The sequence below is a fragment of the Teleopsis dalmanni genome, chromosome 2, assembly GCF_002237135.1.
Source record: "Teleopsis dalmanni isolate 2A chromosome 2, ASM223713v2, whole genome shotgun sequence".
Lineage (NCBI taxonomy): Eukaryota > Metazoa > Arthropoda > Insecta > Diptera > Diopsidae > Teleopsis > Teleopsis dalmanni.
Genome location: NC_051847.1, coordinates 77114585 through 77140122, shown reverse-complemented (window position 1 = coordinate 77140122; position 25538 = coordinate 77114585). Strand labels below are relative to the sequence as shown.

General features: G+C 28.8%; 2 protein-coding genes across 2 annotated transcripts in view; one reads left to right on the top strand and one right to left on the bottom strand.

The window, feature by feature from the left end:
• LOC119681915 (probable serine/threonine-protein kinase fhkE) overlaps window positions 1-9603 on the top strand; it is a 51352-nt gene extending 41749 nt beyond the window's left edge. The window contains exon 5 of the mRNA XM_038095225.1: window positions 9468-9603. Coding sequence (XP_037951153.1) covers window positions 9468-9603 — 136 coding nt within the window. The remainder of the gene's footprint in view (window positions 1-9467) is intronic.
• LOC119684862 (cytochrome P450 9b2-like) overlaps window positions 1-25538 on the bottom strand; it is a 286885-nt gene that overhangs the window by 259448 nt on the left and 1899 nt on the right. The window lies entirely within an intron of this gene.

Sequence of the window (25538 nt, the reverse complement as noted above, 5' to 3'; positions counted from 1 at the left end):
CCACCCACCCACAGTCCAATTTTGTATACACCGGCATCATAAAAACAAATAAACACAAGCATACCGCATAAATACACAATGTCCACTCCTAATTAAATGCGTATTCCATTCAGTTTTTTGCTTTCGATACTTTCGTTTCTGTTGCTTCGTTTATTTTTATTTATTTATTTTAATGGTGGCAACACCGCCATTTATTTTTATGTACATTAGTCATCCTGACCATTTGACACGTTTCATGCCATCATTCATTTGGATGTTGCTTAGCGTGGCCATTGTGTGTTTTGCCATTGTTTCAGTCATTTTGGTTTCATTCATCCGTTTCTGCGACTACAACAATGGGAGTGCTTTATCATACATACTATATATTATTGTACATGTTCACATGGTATTGATTTAAGATATATATTCGGACTTTTTATATTGAAAAATATTGTAATTAGTGGTTGACTATGCACATATTTCCTTGCCATTAAGAAGAGCTTCAATAATTAGATAAAGTTGAATGAACATCTAACATTAAACCTTGATGAACCATCGCATATGTATCTTACTTATCTCATCAAATAAAAAATGTTACATTCTTATATTTGTATTTAAATGAATGTAATGTAATATAATATGTATGATATATACTCCACACATAGTATTACATATATTACACCCAAACCATCTCATTTTTTACAAAAAGTTAATATTCTTTGGAATATTTGATATGAGCACAAATCATTTTCTTAAAACAAAGAAATATTTCATGTTCGCATTTCATTGTGATATGAGTGCATATCTAAATTATGAAATTATTTATTCGACTGCAATCAATCAATTTGGTTTTTGTCTTAATAATTTTTGATATTTGAGTAATGTATCTGCACTCATCAAAACTTACTTACATACATATATTCCGATACGTTACATGTTCCATTCATTTATTAAGTGTATGTTGAAAATGGCGATGTAATGTGGATTTTGGATGATATATAGAGTACTGAGTTGTTTTTTATTTTTATGTTAATATAAATTATATTTTTAATGCGATTATCTTTACTGTACAGCTTGAGTGACTAATATGTAAATAAGAAACATGACTATTAATTTATTTAATTATTGTTATTCTTCAATTCATGCTTCTCTACCATAAGTAATAGGTTGAGAGAGCGTGTGCTGATATAACTGTCAGCAGTTTCAATTTATTGCTCAGTAACAAGAGAGAGTAAGAGAGAGAGTCAGTAACAATTGTTAACTCCTATATATAAACAATAGATGTTAGGTTAGAATATGTGCCGATATAATTGTCAGTACTTTCACTAGTGCACATCTATTGTTCATTGTAATGCCCTTATAGTTACCTGAGAGCAGCGATTTGTGCCAATTGTTGTTATATCCTGGCATATATCCTTTATATCCTTTGACTAATTTGTTCGTCGTCTAACCAAAGCTGAGTACATTCGACAAGTATGCTTCGGTATTTCTGTAAAGATACGGTCTTTAAATCACAGAAGTAGCTCCGCTTGTAGTTCCGGACAAAACCATATAATGTGATTAATGTGTTCTATTTCTGTTTTATCATTGAAGCTCATGTATGCTTTACTTAAAATAATACGCTACCGTTGAAGCGTCGGTATAATGACACAGTGTCGCCCCGTTAGTACTCCAGTAAGTACACGAACTGCAATTTGCTGAGTCACAAAAGGATTTTCATTTTATTTATATCTAATGTGAGTCGTTAGGTGAGGTATAATAACACAGTGCCGCCCCGTTACAACTCCAATAAGTACGTGAACAGCTGTTTACTGAATGATTACAAGTTTTTCGTTTAATTTTTTCGTAATGTGGGCAATAAGTTTCGGACATCCTCACAATCTTCGGTATTAGTCAAGAAGTCATTTGTCAACATGGTAGATTTTAAAACCTTTTCTATCCAACTTGTCTGTTATCTCTTTCGCAAAAATAATTAGAAAACTATAAGTAGTTAGATTTCTGTCACTTATTTTTCAGTCATTTATATTTCTTCACATTAACAGTAATCCGTTAAAGGATTTATCGATTCTATATTAAATCAATATTCTTCAATATATTGTATTTGCGACTAACGCTATCGCCGTGTACCCTGAGGTTTTTATATAAATATTGCAAAAAATATATTACCATATGGCTTTCGACCTATGGGATTCAACTGTATTTTTATCTTTTGGTAACTGAAGTAAAAAAAAAATGACTAAAAGATTGGTGTCAATCTATATTTCTTCCAATTTAGAAAAAGAATCTTCGTCTACATGTGCGAATTATAGAACAATCTCCCTTATCTCACACACAAGAAAAGTGCTACCTCATATAAAACAGGAGAGGCTTAAACGATTTTTGCTAACCAAAATAGCGGAAGATCAAAGTAGATTTGTCTCCGAAAAAGCACAAGAAAGCAAATCCTGAATGCCCAACAAATAATAAAAAAGGCAAGAGAACTTAACATCGCAGTCTACCTTTGTATTATGGACTACACTAAAGCTTTCAATTTCGATAAGTAGAATCATTTATGGTCGATATTACAGGAGCTTGGCGTACCAATTCAGCTGATCAACATTATAAAATGCCTTTATATTAGGCAAGTCTGCACTTTTTCGCCAATATTGTTTAACGTATATGCCGAGTACAATATGAGACTTGTACTTGAGAAATGATACAATAGAATGGCGGCATATCAATAGGAGGAAGAAATATTAATAACTTTCGTTATGCGGACGACACAGTCATTTTGTGAGTGATCCAATGAAGGCGAGCTCACCCTACTGATAGAGCAATTGGTTTGGTGTGTTAATCGTTACTGCTCTTCGTGATTCTCATAAAGATCTTACATTTCTCATACAGCTATTAACTAACTATAATATTATTATGTTGATATTTGTGTAATAAGCCGAAAAACTGAACTACATCGTAGCTCAGAGCTTAAGGAAAATATTGAAAATATTTATTTTCGTTATCATATTAATATTGTTTGTAAGATATATATAAATGCATACTTACGATCAATATAATTCAACATAGAATTTGGATATATTTAAAATATCAAATCATAAATTTAAATCAAAAAAGTTTGATATTTTACACAACTTGGAGGTATGCGTGACATGTCGTGTATTGATGGTTGAAAATTATTCATTGTACAAAAGGCTTCATGGAGGTATATAAGTATTGCATATAGCACATGCCTGATAAATGATATCGCTTTAGTATGAAAGGTAGTATCATTGCTATTATTCTAAATCAAATGTACAAATAAAGAAATTGAATAGATAAATTATTGTTACTAGGGCGGATACTGTCTCTTATTGCAGCTTTTTTATATGCTAAAATTTGAACTAATTATAATTAAAAAATCTCTACAAATGATGGATGTTAAATCCGTATAGTGTACTCAGTCAGTACGCTTCAGTTAATTTTTGCTATATGTTCTCAATTAGTATTAATTAATATATCAAAAAGATTTGAAACATTTAAAATTAATATGTTATAAATATAAACATATATAGAATATAGATAAATTACCACAATTTAAAAATAAACATTACTGCCTATATGGGATAGTAAGCATATGATTTATATAAAAACATTATTAAAAATAACCAAATCGATGATTATTTCTGAAGTTTTAAAAATCGAAATATTTAAATACTTCAACAAACAACTTAGAATTATTTATATTAGCAAAAATTTATTAAAAACCAAATATAGTATAATTTCATTTTTAATTACTAAAAATCTCAATAAAGAATTGTACATTTTTGACAGAAAATATGAGAAAATCAAATGGAAAATATTTTATATTTAACCTAAATTTTCCTTAATATTAACTTAAGTGATAAATATAAAGCTAGAAATATGCAATATTTTATTTTACCAATTTATTAGATTTTTAAAGCAAGAAGCCAATAAAATGGCTGCTCATTACTTACGAAATGTCGTTGAACCCCAAACTTAACGAAGGAATAAATCTTCCTTAATATTTGAGGAAAATCAGCATATAAATCACATATACATAAAAATTTAATTTATGACTTGATTTATCAAGTTTAATTATCTTAAAAGGAAATCTAAACGTACCTCCTTCTTGGAAGTTTTTGAAATATGTAAACCGAAGACAAGGAGCAAAACTATAAAAATTTTTTATTAGTAAAATTAAATTATTCAGAATTTTATGAAAATTTATGCAAAAATATAACTTTTAGTTTTTATAATTTAAGAATACTTAGAAATGAAAAATACATTTCTGGTTAACAAATAAGTTTCTTTTTTAGTTGTTTTATTGTTTTAACAAATATTTTATTAATTTTTTTAATTTTTAAAATGTTTTAGAAAACACGTGTGAGAATAATTTAACCAGGCTATTGTAAATTTGTTTTAAAATTGTATTGCTGCAAATAACTCAGACTTTTTTCTTTTGTCTTATAACAACCTAGATGGGATCTGAGGTTGCCATTTTGTTTTATTGCTATTTTACAGTCTTTGGTCTAAGTTTTTATTTAGACCTTATAATATACTACAGGCTGATCTTTTGCGCAGCCTATCTTTTAGTTTTCTTCATGGTTAGTTGCCTAGACAAATTTTCTTGTGGTAGATCCTTTGCCACCCATAAATTTATATAGATAATTGTTATTTATTACTCTATATCTTTAACTTGAACATATACTTTTCGCAATATATTTCTCTCAACAAAGAAATAAGAGTTTGTGTTCTTTTTCTGTTAAGCACATTTTATGCTCATAAAAGATCAGGGATTTCATCAGAAGTTTCAATCTTCTAAAGTATAATCATCTAAAATAAATTATTTTAAATAATAATCTGCTATAATATAATCTATAAATTTTATAATATAATAATCTGCTATTAGTTTAAATAAACTATAATATATATTCAACCAGTTTAAATTCAATAATTTAATTTTAAAACTGTGACATTGTACAATCGATCAAAGGACCTGAAGCTATTTACTTTTTTGAAACAATGTTGACCAATGCATAAGAGTCTGCATATTGCAATACCTTTCAGTCTCAGCATGTACTTCATTTGTTATTTAGATCCATATCCATACCATTAATTTTCCAGCGAATATTTTAAGAAATATTTCTTGCTTTATATCTGCACTAGTCCTTATTGGATCTACATGTTATATATGTTCCTACACTCAAAAAAATAATTTGATTGGTTTAACCAGATTTTAACTAAACCTGAGGTCAAAATATGCTTACCCGACGCACCATATTACTTCAATCATACTACATGTTGGTTTTCATATCTTCTTTACTATATGGGCTAAAATTTCTTTAACAAAATGATCAGGGCGTATTTTTCTGAGTGTATGCATTAAACCGCACAATTTAACATAGTCCCTTTGTGCCAAGACTCATATATATTTGAAAGTATAAAGTACGAAATTTAATACAATTGCTAATTAAATATCGCCTAATATATCTGTTATAAGAATCGTCTTATAACAGACTTTTAAATAAGATTTATCTATAACTATTTCATATCAAACATTAATGACAATGTTATCAGAAAATATTGTGCGCTTATTGACTACTGCTACAAAGTAAACCATAGAACATGTAACTGAAGATGAAACTGTTCTTGGAAATGAATATTTGAATCTTCTGAATATTAATACGATATCCAGTCATTTAGAAAACTCGCTAAATATTCTTTCTACATAAAGAAAACAAAAGTGGAAACATAAGCATTGTTTTCTGTCTTTTTTTTTTCTGTAGGATCATCTTGGAACGACCCTTTCATCAGTAGGCAAGGATTGTAAGCGACCTTCGCTAGATTCGTTATCCATAAAAAAGTATGCAGTCTGACATCTACGAAATCATATCAATAGTTATAAGCGTTAGTACATTCTCTTTTAATGTTATTTTGCATTCAATAAATATTTTCACGGTCTTAAGGTTACATTAAAATCTGTGAGGAATGGCAAAACGAATCTAATGCTATAATGGCAGTGGAATTTTAACCGACTTTTTGTCATTAGGTTTGCGTTTTTTAATTTCCATTTTGACACATAAATTTTCAAATGATACATCAGCTGGTATATTTTGATTTGTCGAAAATTTATTCTGCATTACTAATTAAGCGAAATTTTATAAGTCCTTTCGTTTGCTGGTAATAACCAAAAAAGCGACTGAAGAGCTTAGAGTATTTCTAAAGCGGCTGAACAGCTTAGATCATTGTTAATTCTCTGTTAGGTCGATCCTTTTTGCATTGGACCATTCATAAATCTTTTACATGGCAATCTTGCCATAATCATATACAAAGTACATAGCATTACAATATTTTTAAACAACTCTCATAACGATTTAACAGTTTCACCCTTACTGCTGGCTCTATTAGATATATTGCAGTAATATTCTTAAACTTTCTATTTTTCCAAGTAAAAGAACATCACAACAACTTTTTTAAGTCTTCTTAATATTCATATTAGCTTAACTGTCATCAATACCTAGTTAAAACAATCAGAACTTTTATATGAGACTTGAAAAACTTTCTCAATATACTTGAAAATTCTTTGAATTAATAAAGCAAATGTACGCAACTTTACAAAATCTTTTTTATTTTATAAAAACCTGAATCTCACTTAAAGCAACGTTCAATCTAAACTTATTTTTTCTACGTACTCGGGCAAGGTTATAAACTTTTATATATTTTCTTGGTAATGAGATACTTGTACATTGTAAAGGATATTGTGAAAGAAGAGATATAAAATTGCTTTCATTTAAGTGTACAAACAGAAAACTTGAAAAGATTTCTTAACTGAACTTGAATAGAACAAATGTTATCAAATACATCACAGACAAAAAGAAACATAAAATATATACAAAAGTGAACACATAATTATAGTTTTTATTTTCACAATATATAATTTTAAAGGAAAGACTTCAAGAATTATACTTTTGCACTAAATTTTAAAAGTCAAGCTAATTTATCTCTGAAATTGAAAAATAAATTAAAACATGTTGATAATATCTCAAATTATTTATAATTAATATTTATAATTAAAAGTTTTTTAAATGAGTGAGAAAGTAAAATCTTAATAAGAAACTAAAAGAAAAAATCTTATATATACTTAAGGGCTATTTACATATTATGAAATTAAAATTTTACTATATTAAATCCCTCGTTACTTTCGTTTAAACATTTAAATGTATATAAGATTTATGCAAAAATTATATAACCACCTTCCTAGAGTGTCCCTGACAAAATAAGTCTTAAATTTCCTCTTCTGTAATGAGGTCAGCTTTATAAAACCCTTCTAGACATGTAAACTGTTCCCTTTTATGCTAACATTGACAAAAGTACCCCCCGAAGTGTACATCAGCGCAGATGTGCCCAGCAGCACTATTTACGTTAAAATCTTTGTCCTGTGACACTGCACTCGACTGGACGTTATTTACTAATCACCCGGTAGCAGTAGCTTTTAATGCGAAAAGAGTAGCATCATCTCCATTTATTGATTTTTGGATGTGTCCATAAGTAATCCCACGAATGTTAGGAAAGTATACAGTTACCGTCGGCAAAACCCATTTATTGACGCAAGGTTTCTTAAAAGCGGATATCGCCTGGTAACCGCAGTTAGCTATTAAGGTCGTCACTAATCCCGCAACTAAGTTTTTACTGGAAAAGCTGTTCCACCGTAGATTAGGGGGTTGTTCGTTGTTCACACTATTACGGTTGAATTTTATTTCGAATAATTTCTGCTCTGTAAAAGTAAGATGCAAATGCTTGTGGTAGTTTGTAAACAATATAAACACCTGTCATTCGTATGAATTGGACTTAGTTGGCAATATCAGTTTGACAGATAATTGGTAACATTTCAATCGGCATATAAATTATAAATTTTTTTTATTATTTTTATTAACAAAAAAAATATTTTGTGTTATTGTTTAAGATTACATTTATATAACTCAAGGCTATACATGTCTTTTTCTGCTCTATTGCTTTTGATAGATAAAGACTAATTTGAATATGATGCAACTGATTTCATGACCTTTTTAAATAAATAAATTCATTAAATAATGGAAAATGGAAAATAGAACAACAAAACTCATTACACTTTCATTCAAATTATTACAATAAAGTCAAGAACAGATTGTTAGATTCCCTGCTGTTCAATATTAAGTATACTCGCATACGACAAAACATGATATATGAATTTACTATTGTACATATATCAAAACTTCAGTGATTTCATTAGCAGATTATGTATTTATATAAAAATAAAAAAACCATAAAGGAATTATGGGCCGATTTTTGTTTTGGACAAATTTTATTTTTTCTTAATAAAAATATTAATTATTACCTAACTTTTATTTATTTATTTAATTTCTTTTTTTTTGTTATTTATAGCCTTTATTATTAATATTACGTAAAATCACTACAGAACGCAGTGATAATAATTATTTACACGAAATTTACTATACTAGTCCATATATAAAATTAGACATAAAAATATAACATTACAAATGATTTGGCTATACATTACAAAAAGAGGATACTATATCAGAGATGCGACACTGACATGGAATCCACAATATATTAGGCGATTTGGGAAGATATGTTCAAGGAATACGACTTGAAATGAAACTGATAATCTTTCATTCAACTACAGTCAAAGGCATATAACGAAAGCGACTGAACAACTTACATCAAAACCTTTTATATTTTTTATAGGAGTATATGATCTATACTACGTAGGTTACTAATAATTAATTATTAATAATAATAATTACTACGTGGTGACCGTATAATAAAATATAGTAATCTGTTCGTCTATGTTCTAGTATATACTATTGCATGAGTTTCAATGGTTTGCCGTAACATGTTTTTTTATTTTACTTAAGTCCTCATGACAGCACGGTTTTTAAAAACATCAACCATTGGCTTATTCTGTTTGTCTTTCCTGTGAAAAATCCAAAAAAAAATTCTTGGATACCAAAAAAGCAATATGATATGATAGATAACCAATTACTACGCTTTGAAAGCGCTTATATTTAATTATTTCTTGTACAGTGTGAAAGTTCCCACTTCCTTAGTTTGGAATTATTAATCCCTCATGGTAGATTTATACATTTCTTCAAACAATTCTGACAAATTAATGTAAGAATTATTCATTTTACTGTGCTCTAATATGACTCTTGCTATATCGCCACTTTTTTTGAAAAAAACTAGTAGCCATTTGTTTCGAAACGCTTTAAGTGTCAACAACCCATGCTATTAACTTCTATTTAGTTTTAGTTTCATATGCATAGATATGTGATTCATCATCTGTTAGCATAGCATCTGTCTGTTAAAGTATAGGTTTTGTAATTCCTGAGCATTGCTCTGCACCAATCCTAACGAGTTTTTTTTTTGTTATATGGGACCCAATAAGGATTAATTTTCTACAGCTAAATAACTATGCAATATTCTGGGTATTAAAGTGGGACTAGTGCTAAAGTTGATTCAAGCTCGCTGGGGTATATATCACAAGGCGGTCTCGCACTTTCAGATATTGCACATCGTCAATGTTCTCCAGCTCAAATTGGATGTTCTGTACAACATTCGACCTTAAGCTAAAGATATATACTGTGCAATTAACAGTTTTGACAGTTGTTTTATCTAAGTCTTATCTTATAAATTCACTTCAAAAATCAGGATAAATCGGAGAAAGAAATTGTTAACGAATTGACTTTACTCTTTATGAGACAACTGAAATTGAACTTTTCAAAACAAAGTAGTCGTCTAAAATGTCAAACTTTTCAATTGAAATATTATATGGTTCCTTATTATACTTAACATAAAATTTTGTTACAATTGTGTCTTTTTCACTCACTATTGTAAAGTAATTTCCAATTATTATGGGCGGCCATCTTGATAAAAACAGGGGAAGAAGAAATACATATTCTAAGAAGTCAGTCAGGTTTTTGCATTCGTAGGGTGCGTTTCAGTTAAATGTTAATAAAGTACATTGAATTATAAAATAAATTATTAAAAATTCCAGACATCAATATATTTTATTTTTTTTAGGTATATATTCCTAATACATATTCTTGTCCAAATTTTAAAAAATAATTTCAATTTTGCATGGCCTCTAAGTAATATAATGCACCTATTTATAATTTTTGCTAACTTTACGGTTTTGCGGAAAAATTTTATTCACAAAGTTTTAGTCATTCTTCAGTTAAATTGAGGAGGAATAAGCTTCTAAAAATCAGTACTATCACACAATGTAGTTCCTTTATGGACTAATACCGCCTGAATTCACAAACAGTTTTCAAGCAGTTTCATTTATTTTTCATTTTTAAATTGAGAGACGAAAGTCTCGGTCAAGGCAACTTGTCAATCTACGTGCTCCACTTATCGTCTTAGTCTGCCGGAATTCTCAAAAAGTTTCTATATGAAGTTTCATACCTTTATCAACTAAACTGTTGGATAAGCTTACTTTGATTTCAACTATCAAATGATATAATCCATTTTTAAATTTTTTCTATCTGGATTTACAAATGATTTTTAAATACAGTTGTTTGCATTTTTTTGGCTCAACTGAAAAACCAATTTGTAGAGATCCAGACTAAAAAGGCAAACATTACAAAAACTATTTACCCTTTATATGTAAAGGATATGTTCATAGCCAAGGAAAGGTAAATAATAAGGGGTGGCTTTCTTAAAGTGTGGCCTGAAGCAATATTTCATTATAAAAATGATGAAATATTTTTTAAATTATGTCGCATCCTATCCATTCGCTTGATAATAGATGTATAAATTAGTATCGTTAAGGAACCAAATACACATTTTCATTTTAATCTAATACTTATCATAAATACAATTTTAAAGGAATTTATAGATATATTACAAAAAAACACAAAGAGGTTTCTTCGAACAGTAGTGAACTACAACAACAAAAATTTTAATTTTTATTTTACTTTAATTAATTGATTTTTTGGCTGACCATACAGCTGTTTCGAGTATTGCCAAATACCCATCATCGGTGGTCTTCGAAATAATTCTTGTATTTATTATTCATAAATAATTATTTTTGAGAATGCAAGTATCAGGAATCGAACTCGGGTCCTGGCAAACGTGAAGCTCGGAATCAGCGCACCTTAACCAACTGATCCAAAGCCGAACTTGACAAATGAATTGACAAATTACTTTTCTTACTTGAATCAGAGATTGTATTCTAGGCCATTATTACTTCTTATACTCGTATTATTAGAAGGTCAATTTAAACTTTCTTTAAGTTCTTTAAAATCTACCTTTTCATATTCATCTAATACTTATCATAAATACAATTTTATAAGAATTTATTGATATATTAAAGAAAACGAATAGACAAATTACTTTTCTTCCATGTGTCAAAAACTGTATTCCAAGCCATTATTACTTATTATACTCGTATTATTAGTTCGTCAATTTAAACTTTCTTTAAGTTCTATTGCATTTATATACAAAAGAAATTATTATATATAAATGTATAAATAAAATAAATTGGATTTAATAAATTTATTTTAAAGTTTGTATTTCAATCTAAATAGAAAATCCTAAATTAATGATCCGAGAGGACATTTTCAAGGGCATTATGCTTATGTATATATCAATTTAAAATAAATAGAGCATAAAATCAATGAACAAAACATTTGTTACAAAATGTTTAAGTATTTACGTATATCATTGTATCAGTTTTCAACAAATTTCATAAAAATATATATAAACCATCCAAACTTAAATAGATCGAAAAATTTGATTGCGTAAACAAATGCATTGTCACATGTTGTGAAAGAACGCGATGTGCGAAAAATTTTATTTTGTAAACTGAAAATGTTTGAATAAATTTCGCTTCGTTAACCAAACATAAATAATGAGAAAAATTTTTATTTACAAAAAATAAAATTATCACATTTTTAAATTTGCTGAACAAATACAGAGAATGCAAGGAACACAATGTAAAATAAATACCGAATCCAGCTGCGTGAAGTATCGGATTCACGGATTTTTAGACTCATTTGACAAGCTTGACGAAGGCATTGTCAAGACTTTACACTGGAGTGTTTTCTGATCTGTGTAGGATTTCCATTTGTTTACGAATTGATTGAAGCAAATAAAAAATATTTGGATATATATGAAGTATTAAAATGAAAAGAAGTGTTATTACACAGAAAATAAAATATTTAATCTGTCCAAATGTTTATTGAGATAATAACAGAATGGCATAGCATGAAGTTTTTGATATATAATTTAAATCAGTTGATGTATTACAATAATATTTCTTATTACAGAGATGTAAACTTATTAGTGTTATACAATTTATTTACTTCAACTTTAACATTAATTATGAAAGATTCATCTCAGCAAGTTTTATGATGCAATGATTAAGATATCTTGAGCATACATACTTTTAAATACCAATAGAATAATATTTAGTTGTAGTGGTAAAGGTAATATTAGCACCAAACCACCTAGTAAACAAGAAATTTCTGAAGCAATACGTACGTTAAAAACCGGAAAATCTGCATATACCGATAATATATCAGTTGAATGCTGACACTACACAATCCACCGAACTCTTATTTCCGCTTTTTAAGAAGATTTGCATACAGAAGAGATACCATCCGACTAGAGTGGAGAGGGATTTCTTTAATTTCCATAATAAGCTAGATTTTCAACAAAATAATTTTGAAACGCAATATTCAACCAATAAATGAACAACTTCGCAAAAATCAAGAAGGCTTTCGACCGACCGGTCTTTGTGACGACAATATAAATAGTACACACGTTGAACAGTGCATCAAGTTCCACACAGTCCTGTATACAATCTTTGTCGATTAAGAAAAGGCGTTTGACTTAATCAAGAAAGAGGCGATCTGGTCAGCGCTACAGACACTTGGTATCCCGTAAAAAATAATCAATATAATAAAGAAAATCTATGAAGGCACGAAGTGCAGAGTTCTGAATAATGAAAAAACAAGTGAACTGTTCATTTCAACAATCGAAGTCAAACATGGCTGCATTTTATCATCACTACTGTTTATTATTGTGCTCGATTGGGTGCTAATAATATTCGATTCGCAACACTGCAGCATAAATTGGAGGTTAAATACTAGGTTGACAGATCTAGAGTATGTAGATGACATTGTAATGCTTTCGCACTCACATCAGCAAATGCAGCCGAAAATTGAAAATAAAAAACAGAACAAACGTACTGCTAATAGCACTGAAAGCAGCTAAAACTTACAAAAACGAGAGGTAACAGCATTTAATTAGGTGAGACAAATCTTCAAACTTGGTTAAAAATTTTTGCAAATCCGAATTAGGAAAAAAATTCGATACTAAGTAATACCCGTAAATGATGCATAGACAATTTGTGTATGTATTAGTATTATTAATCAGTCTCCGCACGGGGAGGTACGCAGATCAATCACTGAATAATCATGAAGCTTATGAGAGATATACAAATTAGTCAATGAGATTGGTGGGACCCTGTAGTACCCCCAGCTATCAAAGAGTAAAAGTGCCCAGTTGCGCTGACTCGAAAAAAAGGATCAACATAAATACATACATTAGTGAGAAAAAATTAAAGTAGAGAACAAACACTGTAAAAACACAAAAATTTATAAGAAGTCGTTCAATCTTAGTTTCGTCGAATCTCAGAATGGTTACTGGCTCCTCAGGAAGGTATACAGATCTGAGGTCAATTATTGCTTAGTCTGATAAAGTGATAAACAATAATCCAGTTAAGGCGTGAAGAGGAGTTATGAAGAAGCCTCATAATTAATAGAGAGTAAATGTGTTTAAGTATACTGACTCAACTAGAAACATAATAACAATAGAAGGTTATATGTTAATGGAAGGAATAACTCTTATTCCGTCTGAAATCACTTTTATTTGCAGTAGCATATTGTATACAATAATTATAAACAATCGCTTAATTAAAATATTAAAAAAATGTTGCTCCATGTAATGTGCCTTAACACTATTCAATTCAATAAAAACAAAATAATTATGCTTAGAAGTGTACTCGGGTATACCGAAGCATTTTGTAAATATGTATTCGTCTGAACGCTACACTCTTCGTATGTCACACAAACGTTAGCATTGAATGTGTACTGTCTTTCGAACATGCCTTCACCCAATAAATCTCAATTGCATTTAGGAACTAATAGAATGGTCCCACTGCCTTCCTTGAAGGAGATTACATTCCTAATTACGGTCGCTAATAAAATTTATACCATATACCATATAATTATATGGAATACCATATAATTAATGCATAAAAATATATAAATGAGTTTATAGTTTATATATCAAATATATATTTGACATCATTATACAATGATATTATTTGATAAAAAAGCATTCAATTCAGTTGAATATCATCTGAACAATTAATGAAGTGCTTACGTTGCAGTGGGGACATAATATAACATAACCAAATCAAGTAGTTTCGCATATTTTGTATAGAACGACCAAACATAAAAAGTTTATAGAAAATTCTCCCATTTTCCACACTCTGGCTTTCAGTGTAAGACCGAAAATATTCGTTTAGCTTACAAGTCTGCAAATAGGCCGGAAATGCAAAATTTTAGCTGGGAACATGCATTCCAAACTAGATAAAATCCGATAAATTGAAATAAGCTTCATTATTTAAGAATTTATCGCAAAGAATATTTGCTACTAATTCCTTAAAAGTGCATACGAAACGCTTTGTAAGTTCATTTGATGTGAAGCTGTGTAGAAGGGAGTGTTTAAAAATTGTTGACGTTAGTTGTGGTCCATTATCACTAACGATGTATTTTGGAATACCTTCATTTGAAAAAATTGATTTTATATATGCTATGGTATTAGCGGAGATTGTAACCGACAGGCGAATACAAAAATACAAGTAAGACATATTGCGTTGAAAGTGGGTACTGCGAAATCAATATGAATACGATTTCCAGGTGATTCGGATACCGAACAAGGTACATAAGTCCTTTTTCTATCACTATTTGTACTACAAGTAGCACAGTTTCCTGCTTAACGTTCGATATTTTTATTGTCCTGTTGGTAAAGTAACACTCGTTCTATTGTCAACTGCAATTTGCAAATGAAATGACCATTAACTCACAATCGTTAATTGTTCGTTTAAGAAAATTATTGTACTGTTTGAATATCAAGTCAACATCTGGTCTACGTAGCAAATATTACAAATGGCTTACCAACTATTCAAAACGTGAAAAATGATTTCTTCTTTTCCGTTTTCAAAACAGAATATGCAGGAAAATGTTAAGATATCTAAGATCCAGTTCTATATCTGGATTTCTTTATTAAAAACCTTATTAATGTTAGTAACGATATCTTCGATTTTGTAAAAATTAACCTTGTTGCTGCCATTGTGAACTTTTGCATCATCTTCTGCTGTTATTTCTCGAGTGCCTGACACACAAATTATGTGAAAACCCAAACTCAAATCTTAATTACCAAAACCAATCTAAATATCTTTTTCGCTATTTGTTATATGTAGTTTGTCATTACAACGCGACAATTGGAAGAATTATTATATAAATAGACTTATTACATTAGTTGTCATTTAAATTATTTATAACAATATGTATCAAATGTTATAAGTAACCTTATAACCAAATAAAATGTTATAATTATAACTTTATATTCGGAAGAAATTTTTTTTCAAACAAACCAATAAATAAGAATTAAATCAATGCAACTTAAAGATATAGTTAAAGGACTTGATTGAATTACGTGACTTTAATATTAAGTGTTCCACTAAGTATCATTCAATATATGAAATCACTTTCGAACTAATGTTAGCTTCTGAAACAGTTTTGTTATTGTTTATAAAAAATAAATTTTTAAAGATTATGAGAATTATAATTGCATTTATTATATATAAAATATATAATATATATATAATATATATATATTATATATAATATATATATTTATTATATATATATATAATATTATTATATATAATATAATATTATTATATTATATATAATATATATATTATTATATATAATACATGCCATCATATATGTTATTGCCATAAGTAGTACTTATTATTCATTCATAGAATAGATTGTATATAATAAAATGAAGTTTAAAAAAAATAAAAAAACAATATTCATTTAACAACTTTGTTTGCCTTGATTGACAAATGTTTATAAAACAAACTTGATCATCTTAAAATGTTTTTACTTAGAAACAATAATGCTATTTTTCATTTAATATAATAAATCCCTTTCATAATTTATTAAGGTAAATAAGTCCATTGAAAATGTCACAATTTCTATAAGTATGCCTTATAAAATTGAAAAACCCAGACATCTAGCAGAAAAATGGGTTACAAATTTGGACTCAGCTAATTTTGGCTAAATTAATCTGAAATCGTTGAAAAGTAAATATAGAGAAAAACGACTTTATTTTAGTTGCACTATGGGGTATTAGCACCTAATTCTACAACCAAAAGATGAAGAAATATACTAACAAATTTATCATCTAAAATTTTATGCAGTTTCGATATAATACATTAAGTAAAAAGCGGTTTTGAATACAATGTTACATATATAACATATTTTTAATAACTTGCTTCCATCAATGCATAATAAATTATTTTTTTTAGTGCACTTACATTACAATCTCATGCAGAACTTCATAAGTATTCTTGGCAGAAGTAGATACTTGTACTTAAGTACAAATATCCGACAGCAATTTTGAAAAATATTTCAATTACTCTTGAAATTTTTGTGTTCACAAATGAAGGAGAAGATGTAAAAAAGAAATAAAGTATAAGATAAGTATATACGAGTATATACGAGTATACCTAAGATGTATATAATAAATACACTCATAAAAAAATATTTACGAATGTTGAATGTTGTGAAATATGTGCCATTTTCTTGTGAATTTCACTAACTTTGATAATAATTTCCATACTTTATGACGATAATGCACTTAAACTTGTTTTTTTATATAAAATAAAAAATATTCAGAAAATTTTAAGTTCCATTTAACAGATCTTATGCTTACACCTTTACCTAATACAGTTTATAAAGGCAATATTCATGAAAATACGACACTCACTTAAAATTTTAAATTGATGCACTAATAAATACAAAGTAATCTATTAATTATAAAAATATAAAATAATATTAAATAAACATGCAAAATCATATTAGATAAGAAAAAAGTAAAGACTAATATTTTTTTTTATTAATTAATAATCTATATATAAACTCCGACCTAGAAGATCTATTAAGTGCACAAGAGATGCCCAACTAAAACAATTCTAGACTATTTATATGTTAAATCTCATAATTGCTGTGGGTTTAATTTTACTTATTTGATTTGGAACCAAGATCCCGTTACCAAGCTAGTCAAATCTACGTCTTACCGCCGCTAAGCAGTTACATAGAACATGTTCTGAAGTTTTCCTCTTCTCATAACATAGTCGACAGGAATCACTTTCTACAGCATCGATATTCTTTATGTGGTAATTGAGTCTGCAGTGTGTACAGTGTAAAAAGTTCAGTGTAAATTTTAATAACGTTTCTGCTACGATTAAAGATAGCGTCAACTTTAATGTGTTCAAGATCAATGAATCTTCTTGATTGCCGCACGCCTGTTAGGGCTCTCCAGTGTTGAAGTAATTTTTGCGCCTCCCTCTCACATATTAAGTTATTTGGAAAGCTATTTGTTACCTCGCAGACGGGTTATTGACGAACAAAAAATTACATGCTTCTTTACCAGGGAGTTTGCCATTTCGTTGCCTTCATGCCCTCATGGTACACACATAAAAGTAACATAATTCCTCGATGTTAGAGTATTGAGAAGTTCGAAGGTATTGCATATTTTGGTACCTCGGGTGCCCCTGCAGAGGCATTCTCCAGCTCTAAGGCATGGACCTCTGCCTGGTGGATCCAAAATCTTCCATTTTGTTTACCATTTTTTAAAAAGACAAGGCACTTACACATTTATATTCAAGATTTTTGGACATGCTATTAATTTGAAATATTTGCAATATTTGAATATTTCAAATATTTGTCATAGCATAAAGGATTTTGCTATATTTATTGAAAGATTCAAAAATGCCGTTAAGGTGTCGTTAGTAAAGAGCAAATTAGATTTAAGATGAATTCCATATAAAAGTACACTTCAAACAACATATTTTTAGAAAATAAAATTATTTCAATTATAGTTACTTGAGACTCATAGAGTAATAGTACTTTGACACAAAACTCTTGCAAGCTCTAACTGTCCATGAGGAAGTATCAAAGCGTGAGTACTTAAAAAAGTATCTCTCTCGCTTTAATCATATAAAGAATTCTTGGAGCTATCATTTTTATTCTTTTTGCTAATGTCTACAATTTTTAATTTCCTCGCCGAGGGGCCACTTCGAATTCTCGATGCATAATGGAAGTCATATGTTTACTAAAAATATTTAATTTTAGAGATCAATTTACATTTATTTTGGATGATTTGTATTAAGTATTAGATATATGTGAATATTTGGTTTAATTACACAAATGATATTACAACAGGTTACCAAGGCCTCCAATTTGATAAAAACGCTATTGACTATTTCGTGATTGGCAAAGAAATTTCGAACGTAGTTTTGAAGGAAATGACTTATAATTGATGGTACTTAGCAGAAGAATTCATGCCCATTGCTTTCTTAGATAAATTTGTTTCAGCTGAGGAGAAATCAAAAATGATTAGAAATCGTAGTAATATCACTCAATACACTCTATCGTCAATACGATTAAATGTATCATACTAAAACTGTCCATGATCAAGTTTATAAGAAACTTTAAGCTCTACAACTTTTGTTATTACAAAGGAACAAACGAATCGTGACTTGAAAAATAACCGTTTTTTGTATTGAAAACCCAACTTTGCTCGACTGACACAACGTTATAAACTAGGCACAGGGCCGGATTAGGGAGACGCGAGTGTTAACTCCTTCACTACTAATTTCAAACGTCCTCGTCCTCCCTGTACTCAGTTTCACTTTCCGCCTCCGTGCTCCCCTCCACACTATCACTTAATACTATTTAATTAATTAAATTGCAAAACTACAAAGTTAAGTTACAAAATTGTTTGGTTATAAAAATGCATTCATGGATTTAAATTTTAATTAATTAATCTATTAAGTATTCAATTATAATTTAATTGTAAAATATCAAATTGTGTGGTTATAAAAATTCATTCATGGATTTCAATTTTAATTTTAAATAATTAATCTATTAATTACAAGGTATGAAATATAGAATTATAATTTATTTATAAAATATCAAATTGTTTGGTTATAAAAATTCAATCGTAAATTTGAATTTTAATCTTAAATATTTAATTATAACTAATTATAAAATATTGCGTACAATTTTAATTTAATTTTAATTAATTACCTTATATTAACTTATTATGATTCTTTTTACTTATTATTTTTTTTTTATTAAGGAATATTTGTCTACAATTTTTTTTCATTCAGTAAAGTATTAAATAAAATTAATTTATAAAACATTATTTACTACCCTTCCTTTTCCTTCTTCTTCTCTTCTACCTCATCATCTATAGTGTTGGAAACTTTGTTAAGTATTATCTTGGGCAGCGCAATGCGCTCCATAACCAATATGGTATAAATATAGAGTGCTAAAAATTTAGGAAGGGACTGATTAAAGAATTTATGGCTACTATATTCTTACCACAATTATCAATATTTTCTTTTTTTAGCAGCGCTATGCGCTTTATAAAACTAATTAAAATATTGATCAATTAAATCTTTTTAATTCATTAATTAAATTCATAGAGAGTAAAATAATTGAAGAATAGTTATTATATTATTACTATTATTGTCAATAGTTTCTTTTTGGCAGCGCTATGCGCTTTATAATATTAAATAAAATATTGAGAAATTAAATAATTTTTAATTAATTAATTAAATTCGTATAAACGAAAAGGATTTTATAAATTCATAGCTCCTCGACGGGAACTTGAACTCCTGGATTCCGCGTAAAAGGCATGCAACCCACTATACTGCCGGTGAGAGATGATATAATTGTTGTAATATGATTATTTTATTTATTTTTTTTTATTTATTATTATTTTTCTTGAGTTAACATGCGGTGCTTTTGTTGGCTTTCATATATTATTATATATTTAAATACATAATAATATAAACTAATAATAATATAAATTAATAATAATATAAACTAATAATAATATAAAAAGTACACCATGCTTCGTCGTTATTATAGTGGCTGCAAACCGTCTCTCACGCGTGATGCAGGGGTTCAGTAGGAGAGGAGTTAACACCCCCGTTTTTCTAATCCGGCCCTGTGCTTAGTTTCATTAACGGACTAATCATGCGATGTTATTCGAACGCATGGTTTTGGTTGTCTGAAAAAGTCCCGTTTGGCTTCGGTAGCTCTCAACTCCACAAAAGTGTGCTCGATCACTTCTAGCTGGGCTATGAAAAGAATACGACATTCGAGTCTTTTGCTGTCGGAGTTTAATTAAAAATACCGTTTAAAATGATAAACTAAATTAAATTAAATAAAGTCATTTATAGAAAAATGTAAGTTAATAAAATAAAAAGTTAACTATTAACTTATAGAGAATGCGGCTTTCTCAACGAGTTCAGTATAACACAACCTTAGTTGGATATATGTATTAAAAGATTTAGTATACAATTAACAGATGATAAATACTTATAGAAACAAATATTTAAAGCTTGTAAAAATTGTAACTGCATTTATATTATTTATCGAGCACATAGTATAAATGCCATTATAATTCTCATAAGCTTTAGAAATTTGTTATTATAAATTTATTTCATCTGTTCATTACGTTTAAGTCTTTTAATACCCATTATATCCAACTAAAGTTCTATAACTGAAAATTGAATGAAGAAATTTTATTATGCTATACTACAGTTAAATTATAATGGAAAGCAGAAAGAAATAGGATACAGGAGTAATTATTTAATATCATCTCTATGTTATTATTATTTTATTATTGGAATTATAAATCTCAGCTGGTATTAATGCTGAGATTCACACAGTTTCGGATAGTAAGCATCCGAAAATTTATGTATATAAATATATATATGTGTGTGTTTGACTAAATATCTATCTACGTATTGACGCGCTTATACATAATCCTGTCCATTTATCTGACCTAATCACACCTGTCTATTCATTTACTTTTATCCCTTCTTGTAGTGTGTTTGACAGTCATTTCAATAAAGATGGAATTTTAACATTCTAAAATCTCCTGCGTTTGGCTACCATAAATTGTGTACACATTTTGTTAGGAGACCATCGTCTTTCTTAAATCTCGATTATTTTCGCCTGTTCTGAGTACGTAGACAAATTACTGTTCTAACTTTTTTTTAGCTTTTTTTTTATCAGTATTCATCGGGGTGCTCGAATAATGTTTTCTTAAGACAAAATCAATTTTTTCCAAGCCGAAACCTAATAAAACACTGCTTAAGATATGCATGAGCAGCGTGTAATTGTGTGAAGTGGTAGTAGTTGATTTTGCTAGGATTTCTTTTATAAATGAAAGGGATTATCTAATAACTTCAACGACTTACTATCATCTTAGTTGCTATTCAATCGCTGAAATTTATGTATTGGATTGTCTTGCCTGTGGTGTTAATTTCAGTTTTGGCGTACAATATTTTACCATGACTTCTTTTATATATGAAAGAGATTTTCTAATAACTCCCACGACTTTATATCATCGTTGCTGCTATTCAATCCGTGCAATCTATTTTTGGAACTGTGTTTCTAATGGCGTTAACTGCGGTTTTTGAATAAAAAACGTTTCTATATAAATGTGTCAATATGAATGGCCTACAGTATGTCCTTTGTCTAACTATTGCTATAGTTGGGAGTACCTATATAAGGTTTGAGAATGTCATCATACATTGCAATTCAAATACCGGTTCTAAGACTAATACGTTAAAGAAATACGGAATAATCTGACCAAACGAAATATAATTGTGCCATTATTTTATAAAAGAGGACATGCTAAAGTGCATCGATAAATAGTGGAAACAAGAAGCTTTCTGAGATGATTGTGCACTATAGTGTAATCTAATGAACCGTGCTGTAAATGTAATATTTGCTAAGCACTTAAAACTTTAAATTACTTGCAATATATCATTTACAAACATAACTCTAATACACTTACACATTTTTTTAATTATTAAGTTATTGTTATTTACCTTGTTAAATTCAATCCGGAGGTAATTAATCGTTACAACCAATTTACAGTGTACTTTCATATTATTAATTAATTTAGTTAGTAGTGACATTAAAGCTTAGAAACTTTAAGCTGTCACATAATAAATGAACGCACACTTCCACCACAAATATTATTTCTTGAGGTGTAAGGTAAAATATATTTAAATAACTAAAAGTAAACTTGCTCAGAGATATATTGTAAACTCTTGTGAAATGGTTTCAAGGTCCGCAGTTAGTAAATATTCTCAGGCAACGCAGTTTTTGTTCGCGTTTACTATGGAATTACCTTCCTTTATGCAATTCGGTGGCATGTCATAATCAATTTCCTGCGCCATTTTTGCTCACTCTAATGACTTCATTAGAAAATGATGAAAAGACGAAGAAGTGAGGTTAAGTTGGCAAGAAAAGTAGTATTGCTGAAAGGGTAAATATTATTTTGGTGTTAGCGGCAGCTGCGTCTTTAATAATTTAAGCTCTCCACGTGTATACGATAGACAGGAAATGAAAATGTTTTAAGCGGATACGGATTTGCTGCCTACAATATAAAAAATTAATCAAAATGTACAATTGTGATGGTAAAAACTTTTACTATAAATGGTTTTATAAATTATCTTAGCAAAACTTTTAACCCAAAGTAAATAGAAAAAAGATTTTATTCTATTCGAAGTATTTATCAGAACAAAAACATGAAAATTGCTTTTCTAAATAATTTCTACAAGAAAGGATTATTTGTTATTAAGGCTTAAACAGAGTTCACGAATAAAGTTTTAACGTTTATTTGCGCAAAGAGCTTCATTGAATTAAAAAATATATGAAAATTCTTTCTTATATCGGTTTAATCTAGGTAACTAACTAAGGGAGCAATACCCGAATGCTTAAGATTATTGGAAAAACGTGGTAAACTATTGCTATTCGCATAATGAACGGTTACCAAACCAATCTGATATTTACTCTCAAAAGTATCTAAACTTACTCTTTGAAAATCTGTGTACTTAACAGCGCTGAAATCTAAATCAAGGCAGAACAGTTTTAATTATTTAACGCACTAGATTATGATAGTAGTATAATGAAATGACAAACTTTTGGAGAAAAATGGTAGCCTTAAGGATTAATACTAAAATATAGCATCTTCAATTTTTTCAGTGGGTAGAAATCACATACCACCTTTCATGTAATATATCATAAATTAGCAATGTTTATTATATTATATTATATTATATATGGTCTAACCCGAACACACTAACGTAAATGTACAAATTAATGAGTGAGCCGATAATCAGACAAACATTATAGCAATAAGGACCAATGGCACTTTATATTGAAATGTCATCCATAGAGTCAGCAGAAATTAAGAGGAAATTTCATGTGTTCTTGATTGTTAAACTTAGAGCTGTGGAAAGTATTGAGGTAACGAGTTTGCTAAATATGCGGCTACTGTTATTACCATGACAGTAATGACACTTAAATCAATCTTATATATAACAATTAAATAAGTTCATTAAAAAAAATGTAAAAGCCGGATAAAAAGCTATAAAACTTTTAGAATGGTAAAAACCGTCTGGAAACAGCTTAATATGAAACTCCATTCTATCTTCAGAAAAATCTTCCGCTTCCGAAGATTTTTCTGAAAACGGTAACTGTGGATGATACAAACAAAATATACCTGGAATAAAGAATAAGTATACAAATGCTATATACACAACCCATCCTATCAGAGACTTACTCAACCTCGAACAAATAACAAGTTTACAAATGATATGTTCACAATTCGTCGTATCAAAATAGTAAATAAAACATTTATGAATAGCACAGAGTCACAAAGTAGAGGAAAGAGGACGTCATTACTATTCCTAAATTTACAGGGAAAGCAATATTCTTAGATTAATGCAATGTTAATGATTTGTAATAAAGATGAAGCAATTAGTACTCTTGCAAATCCTACACCTCATTGAATTACATATCAACAGTTTAAAATAAAACATAGTAGAAAATGGTGTTTTTGATACGAAAATATTTTCAGGGATTTTCATACTGCAATTACGCTATTATAAAGACATGAAGTGTATACAAAACAAAAAATTACATGGAAATCCTCACCTTTCCAGCTTGAAAATATCTGCATACACAAGTTATTGGGAGGCCTTTATCATTAAACAAATTACAACACATTTAGCATTATTTTCTGATAGAACTGTTATTATTATGAAATGAGCTTAAAACTAGCATTATTTTAATCAAATGAAAGCATGTATAGGGGTTTTAGTTTTTAATTGTAACAGAAAATCCAATCACAGAAATAAAAACTTAAAAAAAAATTGTCGACATCATTTATTACGTGAAAAGTAATTAAGTCTGACATTGAAAATGCCAAAAGCTGAACAGAAAACAAATTAAAAATTAATTAATTAATTACAATTTGACATTACAAAGTACCAAACTTTTATTGTGATTTTATTTTTTATTGAAAAACATCAGAAATTTTAATTTGTTATATACGGGTCGTGCTAAAGCAAAAAATAATAGTTCTAATTGGAATGAAGAATTATCATATAATTTTTCTAATTGTTAAAAATATTTTAAAAAGGCGATAATACTCTTAATTATATTTTATCCTATATAAAAAATGTTATATGTATATACGAGAATATGTAAACAATAACAATAGACCATACCTACGAAACGCTTATAATTTCAGATGGTGTGAATTTAAACCCATCGTTGTCTTAGGGAGTAGAATTGAAGAGTACTTGATAGTGCTGATATCTCACCAAATATAGCAGCACTTTAATAGGTATTAATTCCAGAATTTTCACTGTTAGAGATTTTAGGGAAAACGATTGATTTAAATCCACACCACTTGAAATTAATATTGTCGAAACAGGACAGTAAATAAAAAATTTGAAGTCAAATACAGACTTAAAACTTAAGAAACCTTAATTCGGATAATCTATTATAAACCTTCTTATATAGTGATAAAAGTACAAAAGATTTACTAATCATTAAATAAGAACCTGAAGTTGTGAAAGGGCCATCAATTATTGCTCTAAATACATCTACTTAAGCTAATAGGGAATTATACGTATAGTAGGGAGCTCTATGTTAATGGATGCTAAACTAACATTGAACCACTCAAATTAACAGAAATCTTAAATGCAGAACTCGTTGTATATAAAAATTGAAAATATGACGTGAAGTTTTAAAAATTACCTATCCTATCCTATCCTTAAGCTTGGACTGGTGAAAATCAAATGTAAAATAAAAGCA